Genomic DNA, 20,791 nt, shown 5'->3' on the forward strand with positions numbered 1-20,791 from the left:
TGCTTTCCAATGTCAAGGTGGAAGCGTGCACTAATGCAGGTTGTTCAGTGTCTGAGAGGTCTCAGCATATTCGCACCCTCCCAGCTCCGCCTGAAGGGGTTCCTGCTCCTCATCTCTACTCAGATACACCCACCTCTGTCCTCTTGTCGTGGGGTACAGCAGAGCGGAGTAATGGACCATTAGAACGGTAAGACAAAATGACGTAAACTCTGAAACACTTATAAACTCTTTGCAAAAATACAATATGCATGCATTTTCAAATGTATCTTGTTCTGGCTCTAGGTGGGTGATTGAGCGCAGAGTTGCTGGGACCAAACAAGTCTCCATAGTGGGTCATCTTCTGCCTGATCCTTCCCCTCTTTCTTTCCTGGACTCTTCATCAGCTCTCAGTCCCTGGACTACTTACCAGTATCGACTTGTGCTCCATAATCAAGCGGGCAACACCACAGGTAAGGTTTTGATAACAAGCTTGAGTAAAAGTAAATTCAGTCTGCCCAAGAAGGGACTAGTGCTGCAGCTTTTAAATTGCACAAAAAATGTTTGTTGTTACAGGGCCCTGGGTCAGTATTACCACAAGACCTTCTCGACCCGCTGGCCTCAGTCCACCAAGGATTAAGGTCTTGGGACCAGCAACACTTCAAGTAAGGGCAACTTTTTTTTAAACTGGCTCCTCAGAGTTTCACCAAAATCTTGTGGCTCTGTTATGAGAGGACAGGAGCTCTGAAATATGGCCCGCAGCACACAGTTATTATCCAAATCAGGCATGGTGTTACTGATCCTGAATTACAATATCTCTTAATACATTCAGCTGATAGAAGGTGTCAGAATCATAGAATGTGCTTTTAGAATTTATAGTGTTTATGTTTCAAAGAAATAGTCAGCGTCATTGAGAATCTCTCCAGTTACCCTATGTTTGACAGCGTGGAAAAGACAAAGCAATGTCACGCCGGTTCTTCCGTCTTTCCCTTTTCGGATTTAATGAGAAAGAAAAACATTCAACTCAAGGTCCCCTTCAGAAATGGGAGGGGCTCTGACCCTGTCTGAGGCTGCTTCCTTCCTGTCGGCCATTTTGAAGGAGGGACTAGAGTTAAATTCCACCACTGGCTAATCTCACATCAAGGCCTATCCATGAAAGCCACTGAAACAATATGGCATGCATGCCAATACAGACAGACGCACACACCCATGCACTCACAGCCCTACACTAATGCTAACTGGAGAAAAATGCTAATGCCTGTCATCATTTCAGAACCACCCCTGTCATCTATGCAGCAGCACAGCTTTAGGGGTCACAGGTGCAAGAAGGAAAGCGTTCCTTCCTGGTTGTTGCTAATTGGACAGACAGACATGAGGCTTCCTGGTTACCAATTGACCTTGAAAACTAAAAGAAGGATTCTGAGCATCTTGATTCTTTTTTCATTCATTTTTTTTTCAATTACTTTCTACATTTCAATCTGCTACATGGAGAAGAGGCTACTGTAAACCATAACACATAAGGTTTCTCTTAATCAGTATCCTGGTTACGTTTTATAAAATTTGATTTTCTTTTTTTTTGAAAGTGTTTGTTTTAAGTTGTGATTCTGTGGTCAGGATCTACAAAATCTACAAAAGAAGGGCTGAAAAAAGATACACATTATTCTCTCTCACTTCCAAATGTATCATAGGTCTCTCTCCCATTTAAATATACAAAAATACATATACGCACACACATATACACACACATTCTGTACTGGCCTTAGCCCTATTGCTCTGTGTCAGCTCGGGGTCTCTGCTGTCTTCACCATCTCCAGATTACATCAAGCTATTCAATCTGTAAATGACTTCCACCACAAAGCACACCCAACACGCACTTTGGGAAATGAGCTACCTAACTCAAAATGACCCTGCCCATATGTGGTTGTGTGTACGTGTTTTAAGTTGTGTGTGTTGGTAGGTGTCTTTCTGTGTTAGTGGGTGTGTTACTAGGAGTGCGTTGTGTGTGTCCTGTATAACCTCACAGTGTCACTTGTTAAATGAATATCAAGGTTGCATGAGAAATAATTATGCTTGACATTCATTCATAATACTCTCATCAACAGTGACCACTTAATCACCAAAACTCATAAGTCTCAGCCAGCTCTGAACTGATCAGTTATTGTACATGACAGTTCGTATGTAGGTGTTTTAGATCGTACAGTTCATAAATTCGCAAGTGTGTATGTGTTTACAGTGTGTGTGTGTGTTTATACGTGAATGCGTCAACAAAATATCATCGTAAAGAAAGCTGTAATTTCGTATTACATGAGTGTGTTTGTAAGTAAATGTGTGTGTATTACCATTTGTGTGTGTGCCAGTTACCTTCTTCCTCACCCTGAAATGCTGACAGACTGAACTGTTTCCAAATCAGATGCAGTGCTCAACAACAGCAGGCTTTTGTTTTTGCATGCAGCAATTCCATTACCAGCTGCTTTCATTATTTTAGCATGGTGTTTGTGCATGTGCGCGCGTCTCTGTGTGCCCTGTTTTAAATGTGATGAAAGGCATCTTCTGCTCAAGTCAAAGTCAGGTTATCTTTACCCACATGACAGTTCAACACACACACACAGAGACAGAGTGACCACCTAAATACTGTTTTCTCACTTATGCAGGTGACTAGTGTCACACCTGAAGACACATGCATTCATTCGCACTCTGTCTGCATCTTTGCACGAGCACACGCTGCAAGAACACATAAATAAACACACACCCTACATCATGACTTCCTGTAGTTCATCCATCTAAAAGCTTTTTTTTTTCTTCCTATCAAGAACATTTAAATGCCCAGTCAGTTAGGACAGCAGGGCAGTTGGAAAGGATTAAACAAATTTTCTCAGCACTGTTCAATTGTATCTGAATATACCATGAGAAACACAATGCTTATATCATATACCATTTTTTTTTTGTTGCAGGTCACATGGTCAGCCCCTCTTATTCCTAATGGAGAAATTCACAGCTATGAGATCCGCCTCCCAGAACCCCGTATCACATTCAACACTAGCAATACTTCTGAGCTTAACGCCACTGTAACGGACCTTGTTCCATATACAAATTACAGTATCACTGTGTTAGCATGCTCTAAGGGTGGAGGACATATTGGGGGATGCACAGAAAGCCTGCCAAGTCAAGCTACCACATTACCCACAAGACCTGAAGGGCTTTCACCGCTGTCAGTAGTAGCAGTCAGTGAATCTTTCCTAGCCATTTCATGGGAACCACCGAGCAGGCCCAATGGACCTAATATAAGGTAACATCCATATCTCTTTTTTGCCCCCTTTTTTAACCAGTGATGGCAAAGTAAAAATGTATGTCTTATATCACTTTAAGTCCACATTTGCTTACACGATAATATCCAGCACACAAATATATACGCATAAATGTGGCATTTGGATATGTGAGATGCTGTTCTACATCAACATCAGGTTAGGTTTATGTCAGCTGACCCATTCCTGTATGAAATGATATGAAACAGAAAAAAATGTCATTGTCACCAACATTGACAAGCTGACTTTGCACCTAAATAGTCTTCTAAGTCGTCATAAAGTTTTTATAGAAAAGCATTACAGGTAGCAGCAGAAGTATAATAGTCATTTTAAACATATTAAAGAACTGTTACTATTAAATTAAGTTATGATTTTTTGTTTTGGATACCCCTTCTGCTTCAAAACACATATAAACTAAGAGCCACTCCACCTGAGCAATATAGTAGCTGCTTTGAAGCAATACAAACCAATTACATCCATTAAAATACCGTCAGTTTAAGGTCACAGAGGGCTGGAGCTATCAGAGGGCAGGGACAGTTGCTACTCTGTTGCAGGGCGACAGACAACCTTTCACATTCACAATCAAACCAACAGTCAATTTACAGTCATTGTTAAACCTAACATGCGTGTGTTTGAACTGTGGGTGGAAGCCAGAGTACCCAGAGGAAACCCATGCAGGCAGAAAGAGACCGTGCCAACCCCACACAAAAAGACCCCAGATGGCCTTTGGAATAAACCCAGGACCTTTTTGCTGTTATCTTCTGTTTCAAAGTACTTAATAGAAAAACATGAACATTTAATCAGCATTTATGCTATGGATCAGTCGTATAATCCATAGGAATGTAACTAAGTGAACAGAAAGTAAAAAAGGGAAATTCTTTAAATTGCCCTGTACAGAAACATCAGTACATCATTAATTATGTGAACCTGATAAAAGGACCCAAATCTGTGTAACCACCATTAACTTTACATAATCTGACTTACCCCTGTGTTTTTATTCATTAGCTAGCTTTAGCCCAAAGTTGGAAACCAGACTATAAGAACTAAAATCAGCATGTCGATAATGAGAGACACATTCTGGTGATGTTCAATTGCTGCTGAAAAACTTAAGCAAACAAGCAGATAGGAACACGTTAACAAGCTGCTAACATGAGTGTCCTGGTAATGAGCTAAGTGTTCTGCATTTTTTTAATCAGTGTTTTCTCAGTCCTAATGCACATTCTGGTTCATTTTGTTCTGTCCTGTTTTAGTCTGTCGGCGATTAGGCCTAAAATAAAGGTCCATTTTCCTAGTGGGTGATTAAAATGCATGAGCCTGTCTCTCTGTTCTGCTCTGTTCTGCTCTGTGTGTTTGTCTAAGTGGGTTGGTTAAAAGGCGGCATTAAGCCCTTCTCTTCTGATTACAGCAGAAATTAGCATCACTGTAGGGAGAGGAAAACACAAACCCCGCAGAAAAAAAAAACAACGGATGGAGGGGTGTAGAGAGGGAGGGATGAGATGCAGTGAAAGAAGAATAGAAGAGGAGGGAATGAGTGATAAGGATAAGAACCAGTTGAAAATGTGCGTTTAAGTGTGTGTGTGTGTGTGTGTCTGCAAGCATCCATGGGCAGGTTTGTGTGTATGGAGGGTACAGTAGGTGTCTTTATGCTCAAATTAGTTAATGTTGGAGTTAATGGATTCCTAAATATCCAACCGTGTGTGTGTGTGTGTGTTGTCTTTTATTCAAATTTCCCTTTCAGATACAAGTTGCTCAGACGTAAAACCCACCAGCCCCTGGCCATCACCACAGTTCCCACATTAACAGCCCAGTCTCCACCCCCCTCCGAAGATCTCCATCGCTGGCTCCATGTTTACTCCGGCACCAAATTGTTCTACCAAGATAAAGGCCTAAGCAGGTGAGATTACTGAAATGAGCTCTAGAGCAAACGGCAGCGCTGCAGCAAACAGTGTGTGCAGAGCCGATCGGCGAGCTGCTGCTGATGCCGATCTTTTAATACCGCTCAAAGATACATTAAGCAAATATCCCAAAGAATTAAATTGTTTTTCACACAGCGTCCCCTAATCTCAGTTTGGCACTTGGTGGAAGCACTTTTTTTTTCCACCGTGCTTGCTAAACAGCTCTGGGTTTATGTCTCCACTGTGCTTTATTCAAGGAGTAAACTGACAAACTTTTGAGTGTGTCAGCACTTTTCATTTGGCAGGACTTTTTCATGTGATGCAAGAAGAAATACAAGTTACTATTTTAGCACAACTATCAGATAAACATATTTTACTTTATTCCACCAGTATGTGGTTGATTTCCAGTTTAAACTAATGTTTGCACTACAAAGAGTGATGCTGCGTCTCTACAGATTCACCCGTTTCCAGTACCAGTTAGAGGTTCATAATGATGTGGGAAACACGTCAGGAGAGATCGTTACAGCAGTGACCATGGCTGGGGTTCCCCTCCACCCTCCATCTCTGTCTGCCTCTACTATCAATCACACTGCTATACAGGTCAACTGGACACAACCATGTAAGATTAACCTTCTTCTTTTACACACTGTTCAGGAGAGGTGTTGAAACTCACAGCGTCTTGCACAGGGTCATGCTTTTATTGTATGATGTCTGTGCTGTCCTGTCTGTTTAAAAGAAAGTGACACCAGAGACTGAAAGTATCTTTTTACTTTCACTGACCTATCACTCTTTTCCATTTCTCTTGATATCTATTTTAGCTTTACAAGACCTACAGGGAGAAGTGGAATATTTCTTTCTCACAGTGGAGTCTCCAGAGCCAAGTCTGATCTTAACTTTCACCCCTGAGATCACCTCTGCAGTGATAAGTGACCTCTGGCCCAGTACCACATATCTGGTGTCATTACAAGTGTCCAACGGAGCTTATAATACATCTAAGGCAGTGGTTAATGTCACCACAGCAGATGGAAGTATGTGTATATTTTACTATTATCTTTGACAAACAATATTTCTGTTTTGTTTTTTCATTCAGCACGTGTTCTTCTGAGGTTGTGATTGTCTGCTTTTGAGTCATGGAGAAACCTGAATTGTATTCATGTACAGTTTCTTAGGACTTTCTGCATTCTTGTGGGAAATTGATTCAGGTTAAAGATCAATTTTTAGCAGCAATGAGTTGAACTAATCATTTTTGGTATGACCAGTTTCTCACATAGCTGTGGAGGAATTTTCAGAGGTTCTTTTGTGGCAATCTGACAAGCAAGCAATATTTCTTCAGTCTTTTTCTAATTGAACTCTCATGAACTTCAATAATTAGCATGAAGCTTATATGCATGTTCAACAAGGAAGATCTGTAATCACTCATCTGGCAGCTTTACTGGGTACTTTTCTGTTTACATGTCAACCACTTTCCCACGGTGTCAGTCTCAACACTGACATCATTATTCTAGTCCAATCATTGTCTCGCCTGCCTTCTTTGAGCCAATCAGCTCTGCTTTGCATGGTTGAAATCTGTGCTCTCTGTCATTCTCCCTTTCAGATTGTTTTTCGTGTAACCCACCTTCTCCCCATCTCCACCTCAGACATCTCAGCCAGAGCTTTATTCAAGCCTCAGTCTTCATCTTCACCACCACCAACATCTAGACTCTGGGGGGTCCTGTCCTAAATCTGTTCTGCCCTGATTTCTAATCGACAAATACATTCATTTCTTCCAAGTGATCTCTCTCTTTATTGAAATGCTAACTGAGGAAAGGGTCTGAGATGTAGCTCTTGGATTTTATGGAGTTTCTTGGAGTGTTGTGTGATCTTGGGATGACTTTGTGGAGGCTTCCACTCTTGAGAGGACTGTGGTATTGTGTTACTTATCTGAATACTCCACACCAGCAAGCTGCCAAAACTTCTTCGTTTATAGACGTGATCACACTTGCTGATGATCAATTAATTAAGCACATTTGATTAGCAGCACCTAACAGCTACTTCCTCTCTTAATTCCTATGGAAGCAGTAAAGGTGTACTTAGATTCTCAGAGGACTGTGGAGAAAAAACTTTTCTTTTCACATGACTGTACATTGCTTCAATTCAGCACACTTAAGTGTTGTGCCTGGGTTAACATGGATTTCTCTCCGACATTGTGCTTCACAGGAGATGTTAAACACATCATGTAGTCAGGCATGAAATCAATACAAAGTGTGTGAGGCAGATTTAAGGTGTTGTGAATTGCTTGTTTGCACCATATGCAAACAAACACACAAAAATTGCACACATGCTATATAAACACAAGCTTTGTTCTACCACTGACAAAAAAGAGTTAGAATTACTGTGCTTTGCAATACAATTAACAGTTTACAATTCACAAGAACGAAGTGAAAAGTCAGGTAGAAGTAACAATGATTTGCCAAAATTAAATACATTTAATTTTTAATTTATACCAAATACCAACATTTACGGTAAGAGACACACAGACATATTACCTGTTGATGCAGTTAAAAACCCAATGTGGGACAATAGGATCACATAAACAATACATCGGAATGTAAAGCAGCACGATTCAAATTAGTTTATTCATGTTCAGTAATTCAGCTCTGTTACTTTTTTCAGTTTTTGGATCATGGTTTACACAATAGTAGAGCTGCAGCTATCTATTATTTTAGTAATCAAGTATTCTATTGGTTATTCCATCGAGTAATCAGATAAGAAATACTTTTACCTTCTAATGAGCAAAAACAAATATTGAAAAAAGAAAAAACACATCTGTCAAAATAAACTGCTCATTGGTTTCTATTTTAGACATTACAGTATTTTAATAATGTAACTACATACAACATCGGTATTTACATGCCATATTGAAATTTCATTTAAAAAAATAAAAATAAATAAATAAATGATCATAAATGTGTTATTATCAAATAATATACATTAGACATGGAACCTAAACTAAGGCATAAAATAAAATTGCCTGTACTCTGTCTTTTTGGAAAACTTTCTTACATTAATTGGAGGCAAAAATAGTTCTGACAGTGTTGTGTCTGCTGCAGGACATAGATCGGGTGTGTGTTTATGTGTGTGTTTAAGCCTTTAAAAGAGTGTGTGGTGGCTGCAATGACGAAAAGCGAGTATATCAGCTGATGATTGTCCTGTACTTTGATGCAGAATTTTGTGCCCCTGAAAACAGACGTTATAATGGTTTAGAAGTTAATTATAAATTTATAGTTTATAATAATTCAGTGTCCAACCTAAAAGCCCCAACTCAGTGGCTTAGAGCTTTACTGGCCCATTTCGTTCTGTAAATATAACAAATATTTCCCAGGATGGAAAAAAATCTTTTATATTTATATTTTAAAATGTTAATAGACTTCCATTAATATAATATTCTATATTATTTTCTTTTATTATATATTATTTATTACTTTAAATCTGATCTAAAAAATAATGTTATGAAAGCTTTGAAATAAACATTGTGTAGTACACCTCATGCCTCCCTATAGACTCACCCCTGTTTGTTGCAGGTGTTGCAGGTCAATGCAATCGAAAGTGGTCTCACTTTCTATTGCATTGACCTGCTGTCAGCAAGCAGCCTAATTTAAACATGTGTCAGACTAAGTTAACACTTCATTGGCATGTTTTATTGTAGCTTTACTTCTGTTGCTTTACTGTAGATTTTCACTGTGTAAAACGAACAGCGGCTGATGAAGCAGCTACAAAGTTCACTTTTCTTCACATTGGAGTTTGTTAAACAGGTGCTTTGATTAACGGCTGTTGCCGTACATTATGGAAAACCATAACCACCAGAACATTGATTGACATCATTACAATACAACTCTAATACTGCATCATCTGTTCCCGGAGCTTTAGCTGTCTGCATAATCTGTTAATATTTGTAAAATGAACAACTGGCACTCCTTATCAGGATATAAAATCTGGAGCTTTGAGAGAGGGTATTAAGTGGAATATGATTATATCAGTTCTTGGATCTACTGGTATTTCCCTTTTCAATCAGGGTCAGCTTTTAATACTTTTAACCATGAATTGTTCAGGCTATCCAACTGTCATCCCTACTTTTCTCTCCATTTCCTCTTCAACTTTCAGCCCAGTCTCTTAGCATTCAAGAGTTATCTTTCAAATCACTCTGTGTAATCATATGTCAGAGGCCACTTACTACTGGCTGTAGTTTTATTTCCATCTTCACTTCCCTCTTTGAAAATCTTTCCATTTCTTTTTCCTTTCTCACACATCTCTTCCTTTCTCACTATAATCATATGTCAGGAGCCTCTTTCTTTCGCTCTAATCTGAGTAGTATAATAAAAAGTGCATTAAAAACATTAGAAAATCATTAGGTGCTAAAGGCAAAGCATGGCTCGTTTAACTGAGGGGGCTCCGGAGGTAATTTCATTATTTTACAGCCATAAGAGTGCAAGCTCACACACACACAGACACACCAAGGAGGTCTGATATATTTTAACTAATGCAGCTCAGCCCTACCAACCATCTTAACACCGCCTGCAGTCTATAGGGCAATACTAACATCAGAACTAATTGGCAAGAAAAGTGCATTCTTGTCTGTGTGTGTATGAGTGAAAGAGCGCCTGTGTTCAGTATTGCGTTGATAATACCATCCTGCAGTAAATGAAATGTGGAGCTGCAGTTTGGGCTTAGGTAAGTGCTTTGGCAGCAAATGAATTGGGATAACGTCTCGTAGCTGGGTGCATTTTTACTTAGAATAATAAATGGAGTCTATATGATCACCCCTCTGACACACAACCCGTTTCTCTTATCGAATTCCTTTTCCTTCTTTTTTTATTTTCCTCTCACACTCTGGTGTTTCTCTCTTTGATTTAGAATTTTGCTCACTGCTTCTGTGATTAATTCTTCCATAGATACTCTTCTTTCTGCGTAATTCACTCCTCTCTTTTGTCCCACACTCTCTGAAACCCTTTTCTTATACTCTAGTTTACCATCCTTTATTAATCACCATGCAGTAGGAGTTTTACATTTGCTAGAAGAGAATTTAAAAAAAAAAGTCAGCTAAATGAATTACGGAAAGGAATTAAGGGAATTACATGGAAGAGCCAATAAAGAAGAGGAAACTATAATAACAGAACACAGAAAGAGGCAGTTATTCTGAGTGAGTGAGGTGATCGTATTGAATCTATTGTTCTTAGTGAAAATGCATTCAGCTAAGACAAGTTAACCCAATTCATTTGCAGCCAATGCACTTATCTAAACCCAGCCCACTGCTCTACATTTCATTTACTCCTACACAGCATTATCTACGCAATACTGCACACATGCAGACACACAGGTGGTCACCCTGCCTCTAAAACACAGTCACAGTTCCCTGTCATGTATGGATATATGGATACTCTCTGCTTCTCTCTTTTCTCTCTCTTACACACAGACACACAAAGACCTCTAAAGTTGTATGAAAGCAAATATGATATTCATACAATGTTCCTAATTAACATGCATTTTAAAATGTTCACCATGAGGAACACATAATTTTACCATTTATGTCACTGACTAGAATTTTTAGAATTTTAGAATTTGAATTTTTTTTACCATTTTAATGGTGGTTTTTTGTAAAAATAAATAAATAAATATAAGCCCTTTACAAGCAATCATCAAATGAGTTGTGTTGTGAAAGATTAGCACTGATATACTCTTTTACAGCTCTGTCCATCTATTTTTATAACAGGTGGTATGTAAAAATTTACGCGTGTTGCTAAAATTCTTGCTATAATTTTATCAAACATGGTTTCACGATGACATGTCTTGTGTCATGTTTACAGTTTTCATGATCTGAAATCAGTTTGTTTTCATAAATGGAGTCAATCATTGTGTGTACCTCACAGAGCCAGAGGGGATGTCTGCCCCAGAGGTGGTTCCAGTAAACAGCAGCACAGCACGTGTCCTCTGGATCCCTCCTCTTCGACCCAATGGTGCAGTCACTGGTTACAACATCTATGTTAATGATCGCCTTCATGGCAATGTAGACAACAGCTCAGGGTCATACCTGCTGGGGGACCTACTGCCTTTTACTGTCTACAACATACAGGTACTCATACAAACAAGTGCAAATATGCAAAGAGAGACATCTACTGTAAACATATGCATCATGTTTTTCTGTTGATGTGCTTTTTAGGTGGAGGTGTGCACAGTGTATGCATGCGTCCGGAGCAAGGTTACCAGAACTACTACTGTGGAGGACCTGCCTGCTGACTTGGCAACACCACATGCCCAAGTGATAAGTCCCAGGTAATTTACAAATGTACAGCCATTTTTTCATGATAGTAATTTTTTTTTTCTTTAACTTTCTTTGACAGCAAAAATTTTCTGGCACAACTTCACCTGCTTCCAAGGTGCATGGAGAGGATGAAAGAATTCACAAAGCAGGAACTCCAACAACACTTGAGGGAAGATGAACAACTTTAATAATTGACCAACGCGTTTCGGCTCATCAGGCCATGACCCCGATGAAGGCCACAAGCCGAAACGCGTTGGTCAATTATTAAAGTTGTTCATCTTCCCTCAAGTGTTGCTGGAGTTCCTGCTTTGTTTAACTTTCTTTGAAAAATTAAAAAAAACATTGCAATTTTGTACTGTAAAACTAGATTTAGTGGACAAACTTTAAAGATTGCGATTAGTCTCTCAATTCTACCTTAAAATGAAAATAGTCTACTACATTTTTCTCATTATAAAATTTGCTTAGATCATTGACGTTTTATTTGCAGCCAGTTAATGGCATATGAAATGTTTGTTTCTCATGTGTGATGCAAACCACATTGTTGCAAATCTTGCACTTGCAGAAAAATGCTGATTTGTGGCTTATTTTTCTTCTAGGAAACTGAGCAAGTTATAACTCTGTATGTTGCTAAAGAGGTCTTTCCTCTGCCAGATGTCAAGAGATTAAAAAAGGGGGGGAAATCAATAGTGTGAAGTGTATAAAGATACACACACCCCGACACATAACTCAACTTTGTCAGGCATTAACCATGCATGAACGCGTGTGTATGTTTCAAAGTTTATGTGTGACTGTGTGGGTTCAATTGTGTGAAAAGAGTGTGAAGGAGGGCATACCCCTGCCTATCGCTTTCATTTTGTTCTGGTTGCCCCCCTTCTCTCTCTGTCAGGGTGGTGAGATTAGATTGGTCCCATCCAGGCAGACCCAGTGGGATCATGCTGGGCTTTGAGGTTTTAAGACGTACCCTCAGATCATGTGCTGGTGGGTCAACAGGGATCACATCCGCCATGGGGGAGGAGTTAAATGGCACAGGTGGTTTAAGGTTTAGATGTTCCTACCTGCAGTGTCCGGCAAGTCATGGTGTGTGCAGCACGTCCTGCTTCCATCCAGACATACAGGTGATTATGCTGCCATCATTTTCTACTCATAAAAATATCTATTCTTTTTTCCAACCATATTTTGAAGAAGGTCAGGTTAAAACAGTTTTATTCATATTGACATTTGTTTTGGGGTTTTTTTTTTCAGTGTTCATTTTTTTCATCTTTTTTTCTGCTATAATCGTCTCTCCCCTGCCCTTTCCACTTCAGTATTTTAGTCTCTTTTAACTAGAAGTTGCCGTGAGTAAACATTAAAAAACTTGCGGTACAACAACAATGTGCAAAAGGAGATAGATGTCCAGGGTCTTGGCTGCTGATCTGAAGTGGAGAATGCATAATATATAATAATATAATAATATATAATAGTATGGTCGTCACCACAGAGACCAATAGGGAAGTGCGAACACTTCCTTTTCCATACACCCACTTTTATAAGGGATTCAGAATCAACCTCTCAGTGATTAATTTCTCTAAACAGATTAACTTGTCATCTGCATTGACTTCCATCCTTATGTCATTGAATGCCAGCCAAGTTGGCACAGTGAATGCCTGCTATACATTTCTCCCCACATTACCCAGGGGCAGAAACAGTATCAACAACATATTTACAAGTACACCTGCTTATGTACTGCAAGAGAATATGCTGAGATTTAGCACATGCAACATATGTGCTTAAAGAGAAGGGCTTTATTTTACGAATGTGTACACAACACACACACACACACAGGCTGACAGATGCCTCTCTGCACAGCTAGTCATGTGAGCAACATAAAGGAGTATGGCTATACATACTCTATTCGTCCTTGTTTAATAGAACCACATAAGTTATTTCCTTAATGTAGTCCCGAGTCCCACTCCTTGGCAAATATAAACAAGGAGTGATGGAAAACGTGGATTTTCTGACTTGATTATGTGAATATAATAATAGAAAGTGCTAACTTGTGCACCATGAGCTCCCAATCAGGATTGAGCTCCCAAAAAGCACCACTGTACCTTTTAGTCAGTCTAGAATTCATAAAGTTACAGATGTTATATGTTGAAAAGTTTTTTTAGAGTCATGGCGTATTTGAAGAAACCCTGAAACTGTTAATTTTGGCATGAGTATTTCATTACCATCATCCTAAAATAAATATCCCCCGCCAAAAAGTTTTAATGGCCTCCTATTTGACTTGCAGTGCCACACTCAATAATCTCAACTTTAAGAATTTGATTGAGTTGATTTTATTTACATATCATCTTATATGTTTTTTTCAATTGCGTATTAAACAGGTTTGCTGCAGTGGAGTAATTTACACAAAGAAGCCACATCATCACTGCTGTGAGGACAGCTATTTGAGTTTGAATAACTCCTCCAACCCAGTCTGCTGCAATGGCAAACTAGTCCCATCTCTTCCTGACCATCAGTGCTGTGGAGGATATTATGTCCATGTGAAAACCAGTGAGTTCCAAATTACTTTATGTAGTGTGTTTCCACTAACCTCAAATCTATTGTGTTCTGCTTTCATGGGGTTTGCTCTTCTTCGTGTTGCTCAAGTGTTTACTTCATTTGTCCTTGTCTTTGTAGATGAATACTGCTGTCCTGACCACTCGCAGGGCCGGGTCTCTGTGGGGCTGGGTGACAGCTGCTGTGGGGGGGTTCCTTACTCAGTGACAGGCGGCCAGCTCTGCTGTAGTGGGACCCTTCATGATGGCTATGGGGTCCAGTGCTGTGGAGGCCAAATCGTGGATAAAACACTGGTGTGCTGTGGTGATGCTGAGAGGGGTGCAGTGCATAAATATGCTCCAGGTGAGTAAAGAAACACACAGGTCAAAATGTAAGCTAGCATTAGCTGTTGTTTGAGTGTTTTTTTTCCCAGTGTTGAAGACACGGTTGTTTAAGTCTGACAGCCTGATGAGTTGTCGTCGTATCAAATTTTGTCTGGAGACAAAGCAAAGGCCCTTTTAAAAGAAAACTAGTTGCTGTGGTGTAAGAAGGATTTTGTCAAAGTGAAGTTGGTGGTTATGACTTAACGTCTACCTAGGGAAAAAGCGACAGGAGAGTTGAGCAGAAGAAAAAGGTTGAGAGATAGACACATGGTGCAGGAACGTAGGGTCGTTTCCCTTTCTTTCTCTCCCGCAGTGTCCCAAAGCACCCAGATACCATGGCACAGATGGGACTGTGCGCGTGTGTCTGTGTGTTGGTGTGTGTAAATGTGTGTGCCATTAGACATCTTTGTCATGGCAGATGATGATGAAACACACTCAGGATGGCACCGTTGAGGGCACTGCCAAGCACACAGCAGGAGAAATACACACTCATTCTCTCGCATACGCACACACTTTTACACATTTAGACGTTTTTCAGGCGCCCCCCATACACACACACAGAGTCAACAGGGTGCTCTCGGCAGGGTTTGCTTGAGTGTTGAGTGCCAGAGAAAAACACGTGGACTCTATTCATCACACATAAACAATGGCCCCATATGGGCTGGCCTATAGTACTCTGTTAGCGTATCCATACACACACTCACACACAAAAGCTCTACTTACGCAGAAATATATTGCTGATTTAAAAAATTAATAGAAAAGAGTTATTTTTCTTTCTTGGCTGTTCTTTTTATTTTTTTTTACCCCCAACCTGTAGTTTTTATTCATTGTCAGTAAGACTCTTTTGGAAAGTTGTTAAGTGTTAACTTTCTTCTGAGTAATCCTTTGTAATTTAACATATATTATTATATTCCACCTCATCATGCTATTGCCCATTTTGTCTCATCTTTCTTTTCTTCTCCTCCACTGGATCCTCTGTTATCTCTTCCAGCTGAGCAGGCTATATGGTCATCCTTCATTTGAGGAGGCCTCCCAAGGAGTGCATATGCTCCCTACCTCTTCTTCCTCTCCATCTTCTCTTATTTCTCATCTCCTCTCCAACTCTGTCATCTTGTTTTACTCAACTCGTTTCCCCAAACTCTTCTGCTTCATCCTCTGGTCTCTTGCTCTTCCTTTTTATTCTCTTACCACGTTTTCTTCTAACTTTTCCTCCTCTCTCCCCTCCCTTCCTTTATGTGCCCCCTTCCCATCCACTCATCAGTCATTAGCGTTAGCTTCCCCATTGAGAACATATGGTATGATGGATCGCAGGGCTAGCGGGGCTAGCAAGGCTAAGGGCCATTTGCCGGGTGCATTGCGCTGTCGGGGAGCCCTGGGGCCAGCTATGCAACCTCGACCCCACACGTCTGTTTCAAGACAGTCACACACAACATGCACACAGCAACACTATTATAGGATAGGCTACTTAACCTTGGCATCACACACTCTCATTTCTCTTTCTCATTGAGTGCAAGGTTTGCTATTTTTAATGATGCAGAGAGACAAATTTGTGTAGAAGACAGAAAAATGGAAAGACAGAATCAGAGAAACTAACAACATCAGAATATATGCAGGTCACTTTTTTAAAGTGAGTGAGAAACAAAAAGTAACTAACTCTATGTTGTATAACATTTTGGTATAAACACTTGCATTGAATGAAAAAATGTCAAATTAAACAACTGATCCAGAAAGAAATGTAAGAGAAGGAGAAAGTATTAAAGAATAAAAAATACTGAGTTAAATGCAAACACACAAAAAAGATCGGAAGTGAGTAATAGAGAAAGTACAAGGAAAAACCCCCCAGAGGAGTGGTGAAGAGCTAGATGGAGCAGATTAAAGGAGGAGTGAAGGGTATCCCATTGTGCCCAGCTGATAGACTAGGTTAGGCTGATGTGATTATGGGGTCCCTGAAGTGCGATCTATCACACATTACCGTCCACACTGTCAACAACCATACACACACACTGCAGGGGAACAGCAATGCCAGGAGACAGCCGTCTGGCAACGGATACATGTACCGGCTTGTGTGCACACGTAGATAAACACACAAGCATTCAAACACAAACACAGCAACAATCAAACATCAGTACACACACACCTGTATAAAAACTTGCATGTGATGACACACAGAGTTGCATGTGCTTGCACATTCATCCAAAAATATACACATACACACATGTGCTTTGGGCTGGACTATTTGATTTAAAATGGGAAAGCTCCCAGTGTAAATCAAATGAAATTGAAGTGGGTCAGAAACATACCTCATCCAACCCTTCTCAAACACAAGAAATCAACACAACAACACACATCAGTGGGCAGGGTTCAGTCTTTCTTTGTGGTTGTCCTGCAGTAAAAGTTGTGGCATCAGTCTTACTTTCATTTTCTGAATTGTCTTCCACTCATTTCCGCTTGGGTATCATTATTTATTATTTCAGTGACTCATACTAAAATGTTTTAAAGCTGCAGTGACTTGCATGTGTTTTTGTTTATTTGTTTGTTTGTTTGTTTGTTTTCCTCTCTAGTGTTACTATCAAATTATTATATACTAATATTTTTTTCCAGCTTATGACTATGATAATAATAGCACATCTGGAATGTATTCACAATACTTGACTTGTTCCGTATTTTGTCATAATCCACCCTTATTTCTAAAAACATCAAATTAATTTTGACCTCATAATTCTTCACACAATACCCCATATTGACAAAGTGAAAAAAGTTTGCTTAAAATTATTGCAAATGTAGTAAAAAATAAAAAAAATTATGTATATATATATTGTAGTTTCTCCCATTTCCAGAACTCATCAGTTGGGATGGGGAGCATCAGTGCATGGACATTTTTAGACCTCTCCAGAGATGTTCAGTTGGGTTCAAGTCTTTGTGCTGGCTGGGCCACTAAAGGAGTGCCCACAGAGTTGTCCCAAAGCCACTCCTTGGCTATGTGCTTAGGGTCTTTGTCCTGTTGGAAGATGAACTCTTTCCCCAGTCCAAGGTCCAGATTCCTCTAGATCAGGTCATAGCAAGAATGACTCACAATACATTGCTACAGTCTCCCAGCTCCTGCTGACAAAAAACCTCCCCACAGCATGATGCTGCCACCATCATGTTTCACTGTAGGGATGATACTAGCCAGGTGATGAGTGGTACCTGGTGTCCTATTTATTACATCAGAACAGAAAATGTTGTTTCTTGTGGTCTTGGAGTCCTTTTGGAAAACTCCATGTGGGCTGTCATGTGCCTTTTACTGAAGAGTGGCTTCCATTGACCATTCTACCATAGAGGCCTGATTGGTTGAGTGCTGCAGAAAAAGTTGTCCTATTGGAAGGTTCTTTTAACCTCCTAGGACCTGGATGTGGACATCACATTTTGGGCTGTCTAGACCAAAATACTACATTTGCCTCTACAAGGGCCTGATATCCACTTACGAGGACATTATACTGACACTGCTCTATTGAAATTTTAAACATATATCCTCATATGTGGATCTCATTTTTCTCAGAAACAAAAATTAGGTGAAAAAAAAATCTGGTAATTCTTTGTTTTTACATTCATTCTGTGCCAATCAGCCCAAATGTCAAAGAGAAATTAAAAATGCATGCCATGGAAGAGTTCGGGTCTTAGGAGGTTAAAGTGACCATCGTGTTTTTAGTCACCTCCCCGACTACGGCCCTCTACCCTAATTTTCCAGATTTGCCTGGAGGCCAGCTCAAGGAAAAGTCCTGCTGGGATGATGGAGCCCACTGTGCTCATTGAGACCTTCAATTCTGCAGAATATTTTTCGTACCCTTGCCCAGATCTGTGCCCCTGTCTCAAAGGTCCACAGACAATTACAGTACTTGGACTTTATGGGTTGGATTGTACTCTGACATGCACTGTTAGCTATGGGACGTTAGACTGGTGTGTGGCTTTCCAAATCATGTCCAGTCAACTGAATTTACCACAGGTGGATTCCAGTCAAGGTCTAGAAATATCTGACTGAGCATCTGTGGAAATGGATGGGCTCGAGCTGAGCTGAGTATAAATGCAAAAGCTGTGTGAATACATATGTACGTTTTATCTTAGTTTTTTACTTTTAATACGTTTTCAAGAATTTCAAGCAAACTTGTTTCACTTTGTTCTTTTGGTGTATTGTGTATAGAATGTTTTGGTGAAAAATAAGTTTAACCCTATTTGGAATAAGGCTGTAACATGACAAAAAAACCAAGTGAAGTGCTGTGAATACTCTCTGGATTCAATGTACATTAGTTTTGTAGTGGGAATGTTTCTTGTGGTTGGTGACAGACTGGATCTTCTCAATGTGGATCCACTGGAGCTTATTGTCCGTCTTTCCAGCCAAACTGTTTTGTTTTTTGTTTTGTTTTTTAATCTATCTGTTCAAATAACACTTACAGTATACACCTACAGTATATACCATCAGTAACAGCCAGCCTAATTTCTACTCTGGGCAATTTTGTAGTTTGATGTATTATTGTGATGGGCCATAATCCTTTCCTCAGTGTCCTGAGTTGTTACACAATAACACAAAGTCTCTGTGCTAAATCCTTCTCTTCCAAATCTGCTGGTTTGTTTAAACAGCTTCCATTTCACTTTCAAGTAGATTAAACACTGTTTGTTTTTGGACAAGAGAGCCTCAGTTTTCCCACAGTATTTCCTCCTGTGCTGCAGGTTCGAGACCAACTTTTAAGCTTTTCATTTGCTCCTCTTTTCTTCTTTTCCTGAGTTTGTATGTGAGATGTTTAGCTAAGACTTAGGTGAGATTAGATGGAGTTTAAAGGAACTGAGTTTGGCGTCTTTGGCCTCCCGTTGGTTCCTGACTCTCCTTAAGTCCCATGCCTCACTGGGCTCTATCATTTAACCTTTATACTTTTTCATTATCATGTCCAGATCTTTAACTCTTCAATCTGCCCTTCAACCCCATCAAATCCATCTCTCACTGTGGGTGCTACCATAAATGCCCTCCCCACTTCAATTTTTCTGCAAGTGAGTGAATCTTAAAAAATGTGTGCATTTCTTTAACTCCTTCTCTTACTCCCTCCCTCTGTCCCAGCCCAGCAGGCCCCATCCAGACGTTCAAGGACAAATCTGAATATCCCTTTTCACCGTTTAAGTGTTAAAAGCCTGCCGGTGCCGGGGTGTTATCTTAACGCGCCTTGCCGTGCCATCATCAGAGCGCGTGATGAAAATGGCTGTGATGATGCTAAAAGAAAAAAAGAGGAGGGGGAGAAAAAGTAATAATCAAATATGTTTTTCAAGGGCACAGTGACCATTTGCTGGAGGGAAATTATCCCAGTAGTTAAGCTAGCTCACTCTGAGCCTGGTGGAGTTGTGAGAGTGGATTCGTTTGTGTGTGTAAGTGTGTGCAAATGTGCAAGGTGTATTACTTCAACTTAGTGCATGCATCCTTTCCTTCTTCTCTGTTGCTGAGTGTTTTTGTATCTGTGTGAACATGTGGTTGCTTTTTTACATATATCTTTATGCACAGAGGCATAGATTCTTTGCATGTCCTTTGATTGTTTATGCCAAGAGATTCTCATCACTTTCTCTGTGTGTATGTATTTCGGTTTGTGTATGTGTGTTTATCATTGCCAAAAGCCCCTCATCAATGATGGGTAGCAAATGGCCAACGGTAGTGCATTCCAAACAGCAGCGTCTGGCTGCTTTAGAAGATCGAGTACTCTCTGAACACAGGAAGACATTTCTCTCTCTGTTAATGTATTTATGATGATGGCTTTTCTATTAGGTTTACTTTAATGACTGGCAAGAATAAAACCAGGGGCTGTCAGGAACACAGCACACAGATGAGGGGTGTGTGTGTGCGTGCGTGTGTTTGTGTGATTGTGTCTATGTTGTATTTGCGTTATTATATTTTGTTTGTGTTACTCTTGTTGTTACATGTTTTGGATACATTAAAGTTGTAATTTAAAAGTATGCACACACATGCAGATTTACATTTACAGGAAGTGATTACTATTGAATGAAATTAAATATGCTTATCTGATACAAAGGTGGACATCGTTGCATTTAAAATAGTTTTATATCAGTACCCTTGAATAACCTTGAACAAGTCCAATAGGCAAATTGGCATTTCCGAGTTTGCCCTGTGATGCACATCTACTAAAAATCTCAGATGAGTTTGAATCTCAGTCCAGGCCAGAGGTCAAGTTTCCTGAAAAGCTTGTGAATGCAATAACTTGAGAACAAGACGCTGTGTGATTTACAAAATGATACCTTAGGTGCGTCTACTAGAAGGCTGTGGAAAATGAGAATGTCTTTATATTTTTCCCATCCACTCTAAAGGGGGCTATTTTATGTATCATAAAGATCCTGAAAACTTTTTGGCCAGCAGATCGCATCCATTCAACACAGTGCTTGTGATTCCAGTAG

At 39.8% G+C, this 20,791-nt stretch overlaps 1 protein-coding gene across 5 annotated transcripts in view; it reads left to right on the forward strand.

The window, feature by feature from the left end:
• The window catches only part of ush2a (Usher syndrome 2A (autosomal recessive, mild)), a 214,996-nt gene that overhangs the window by 131,963 nt on the left and 62,242 nt on the right, over positions 1-20,791 (forward strand). For all 5 annotated transcript variants that reach the window (XM_084931033.1, XM_084931019.1, XM_084931025.1 and 2 more), the window contains 12 exons: positions 18-187; positions 283-449; positions 553-641; positions 2,928-3,262; positions 5,017-5,172; positions 5,629-5,792; positions 5,992-6,201; positions 11,077-11,279; positions 11,367-11,479; positions 12,355-12,583; positions 13,832-14,000; positions 14,127-14,348. In XM_084931033.1, the coding sequence (XP_084787159.1) occupies positions 18-187; positions 283-449; positions 553-641; positions 2,928-3,262; positions 5,017-5,172; positions 5,629-5,792; positions 5,992-6,201; positions 11,077-11,279; positions 11,367-11,479; positions 12,355-12,583; positions 13,832-14,000; positions 14,127-14,348 (2,227 nt within the window). The remainder of the gene's footprint in view (positions 1-17; positions 188-282; positions 450-552; positions 642-2,927; positions 3,263-5,016; positions 5,173-5,628; positions 5,793-5,991; positions 6,202-11,076; positions 11,280-11,366; positions 11,480-12,354; positions 12,584-13,831; positions 14,001-14,126; positions 14,349-20,791) is intronic.

This window comes from Perissodus microlepis, chromosome 1 (assembly GCF_051167445.1).
Source record: "Perissodus microlepis isolate ML-2025 ecotype Zambia chromosome 1, ASM5116744v1, whole genome shotgun sequence".
Lineage (NCBI taxonomy): Eukaryota > Metazoa > Chordata > Actinopteri > Cichliformes > Cichlidae > Perissodus > Perissodus microlepis.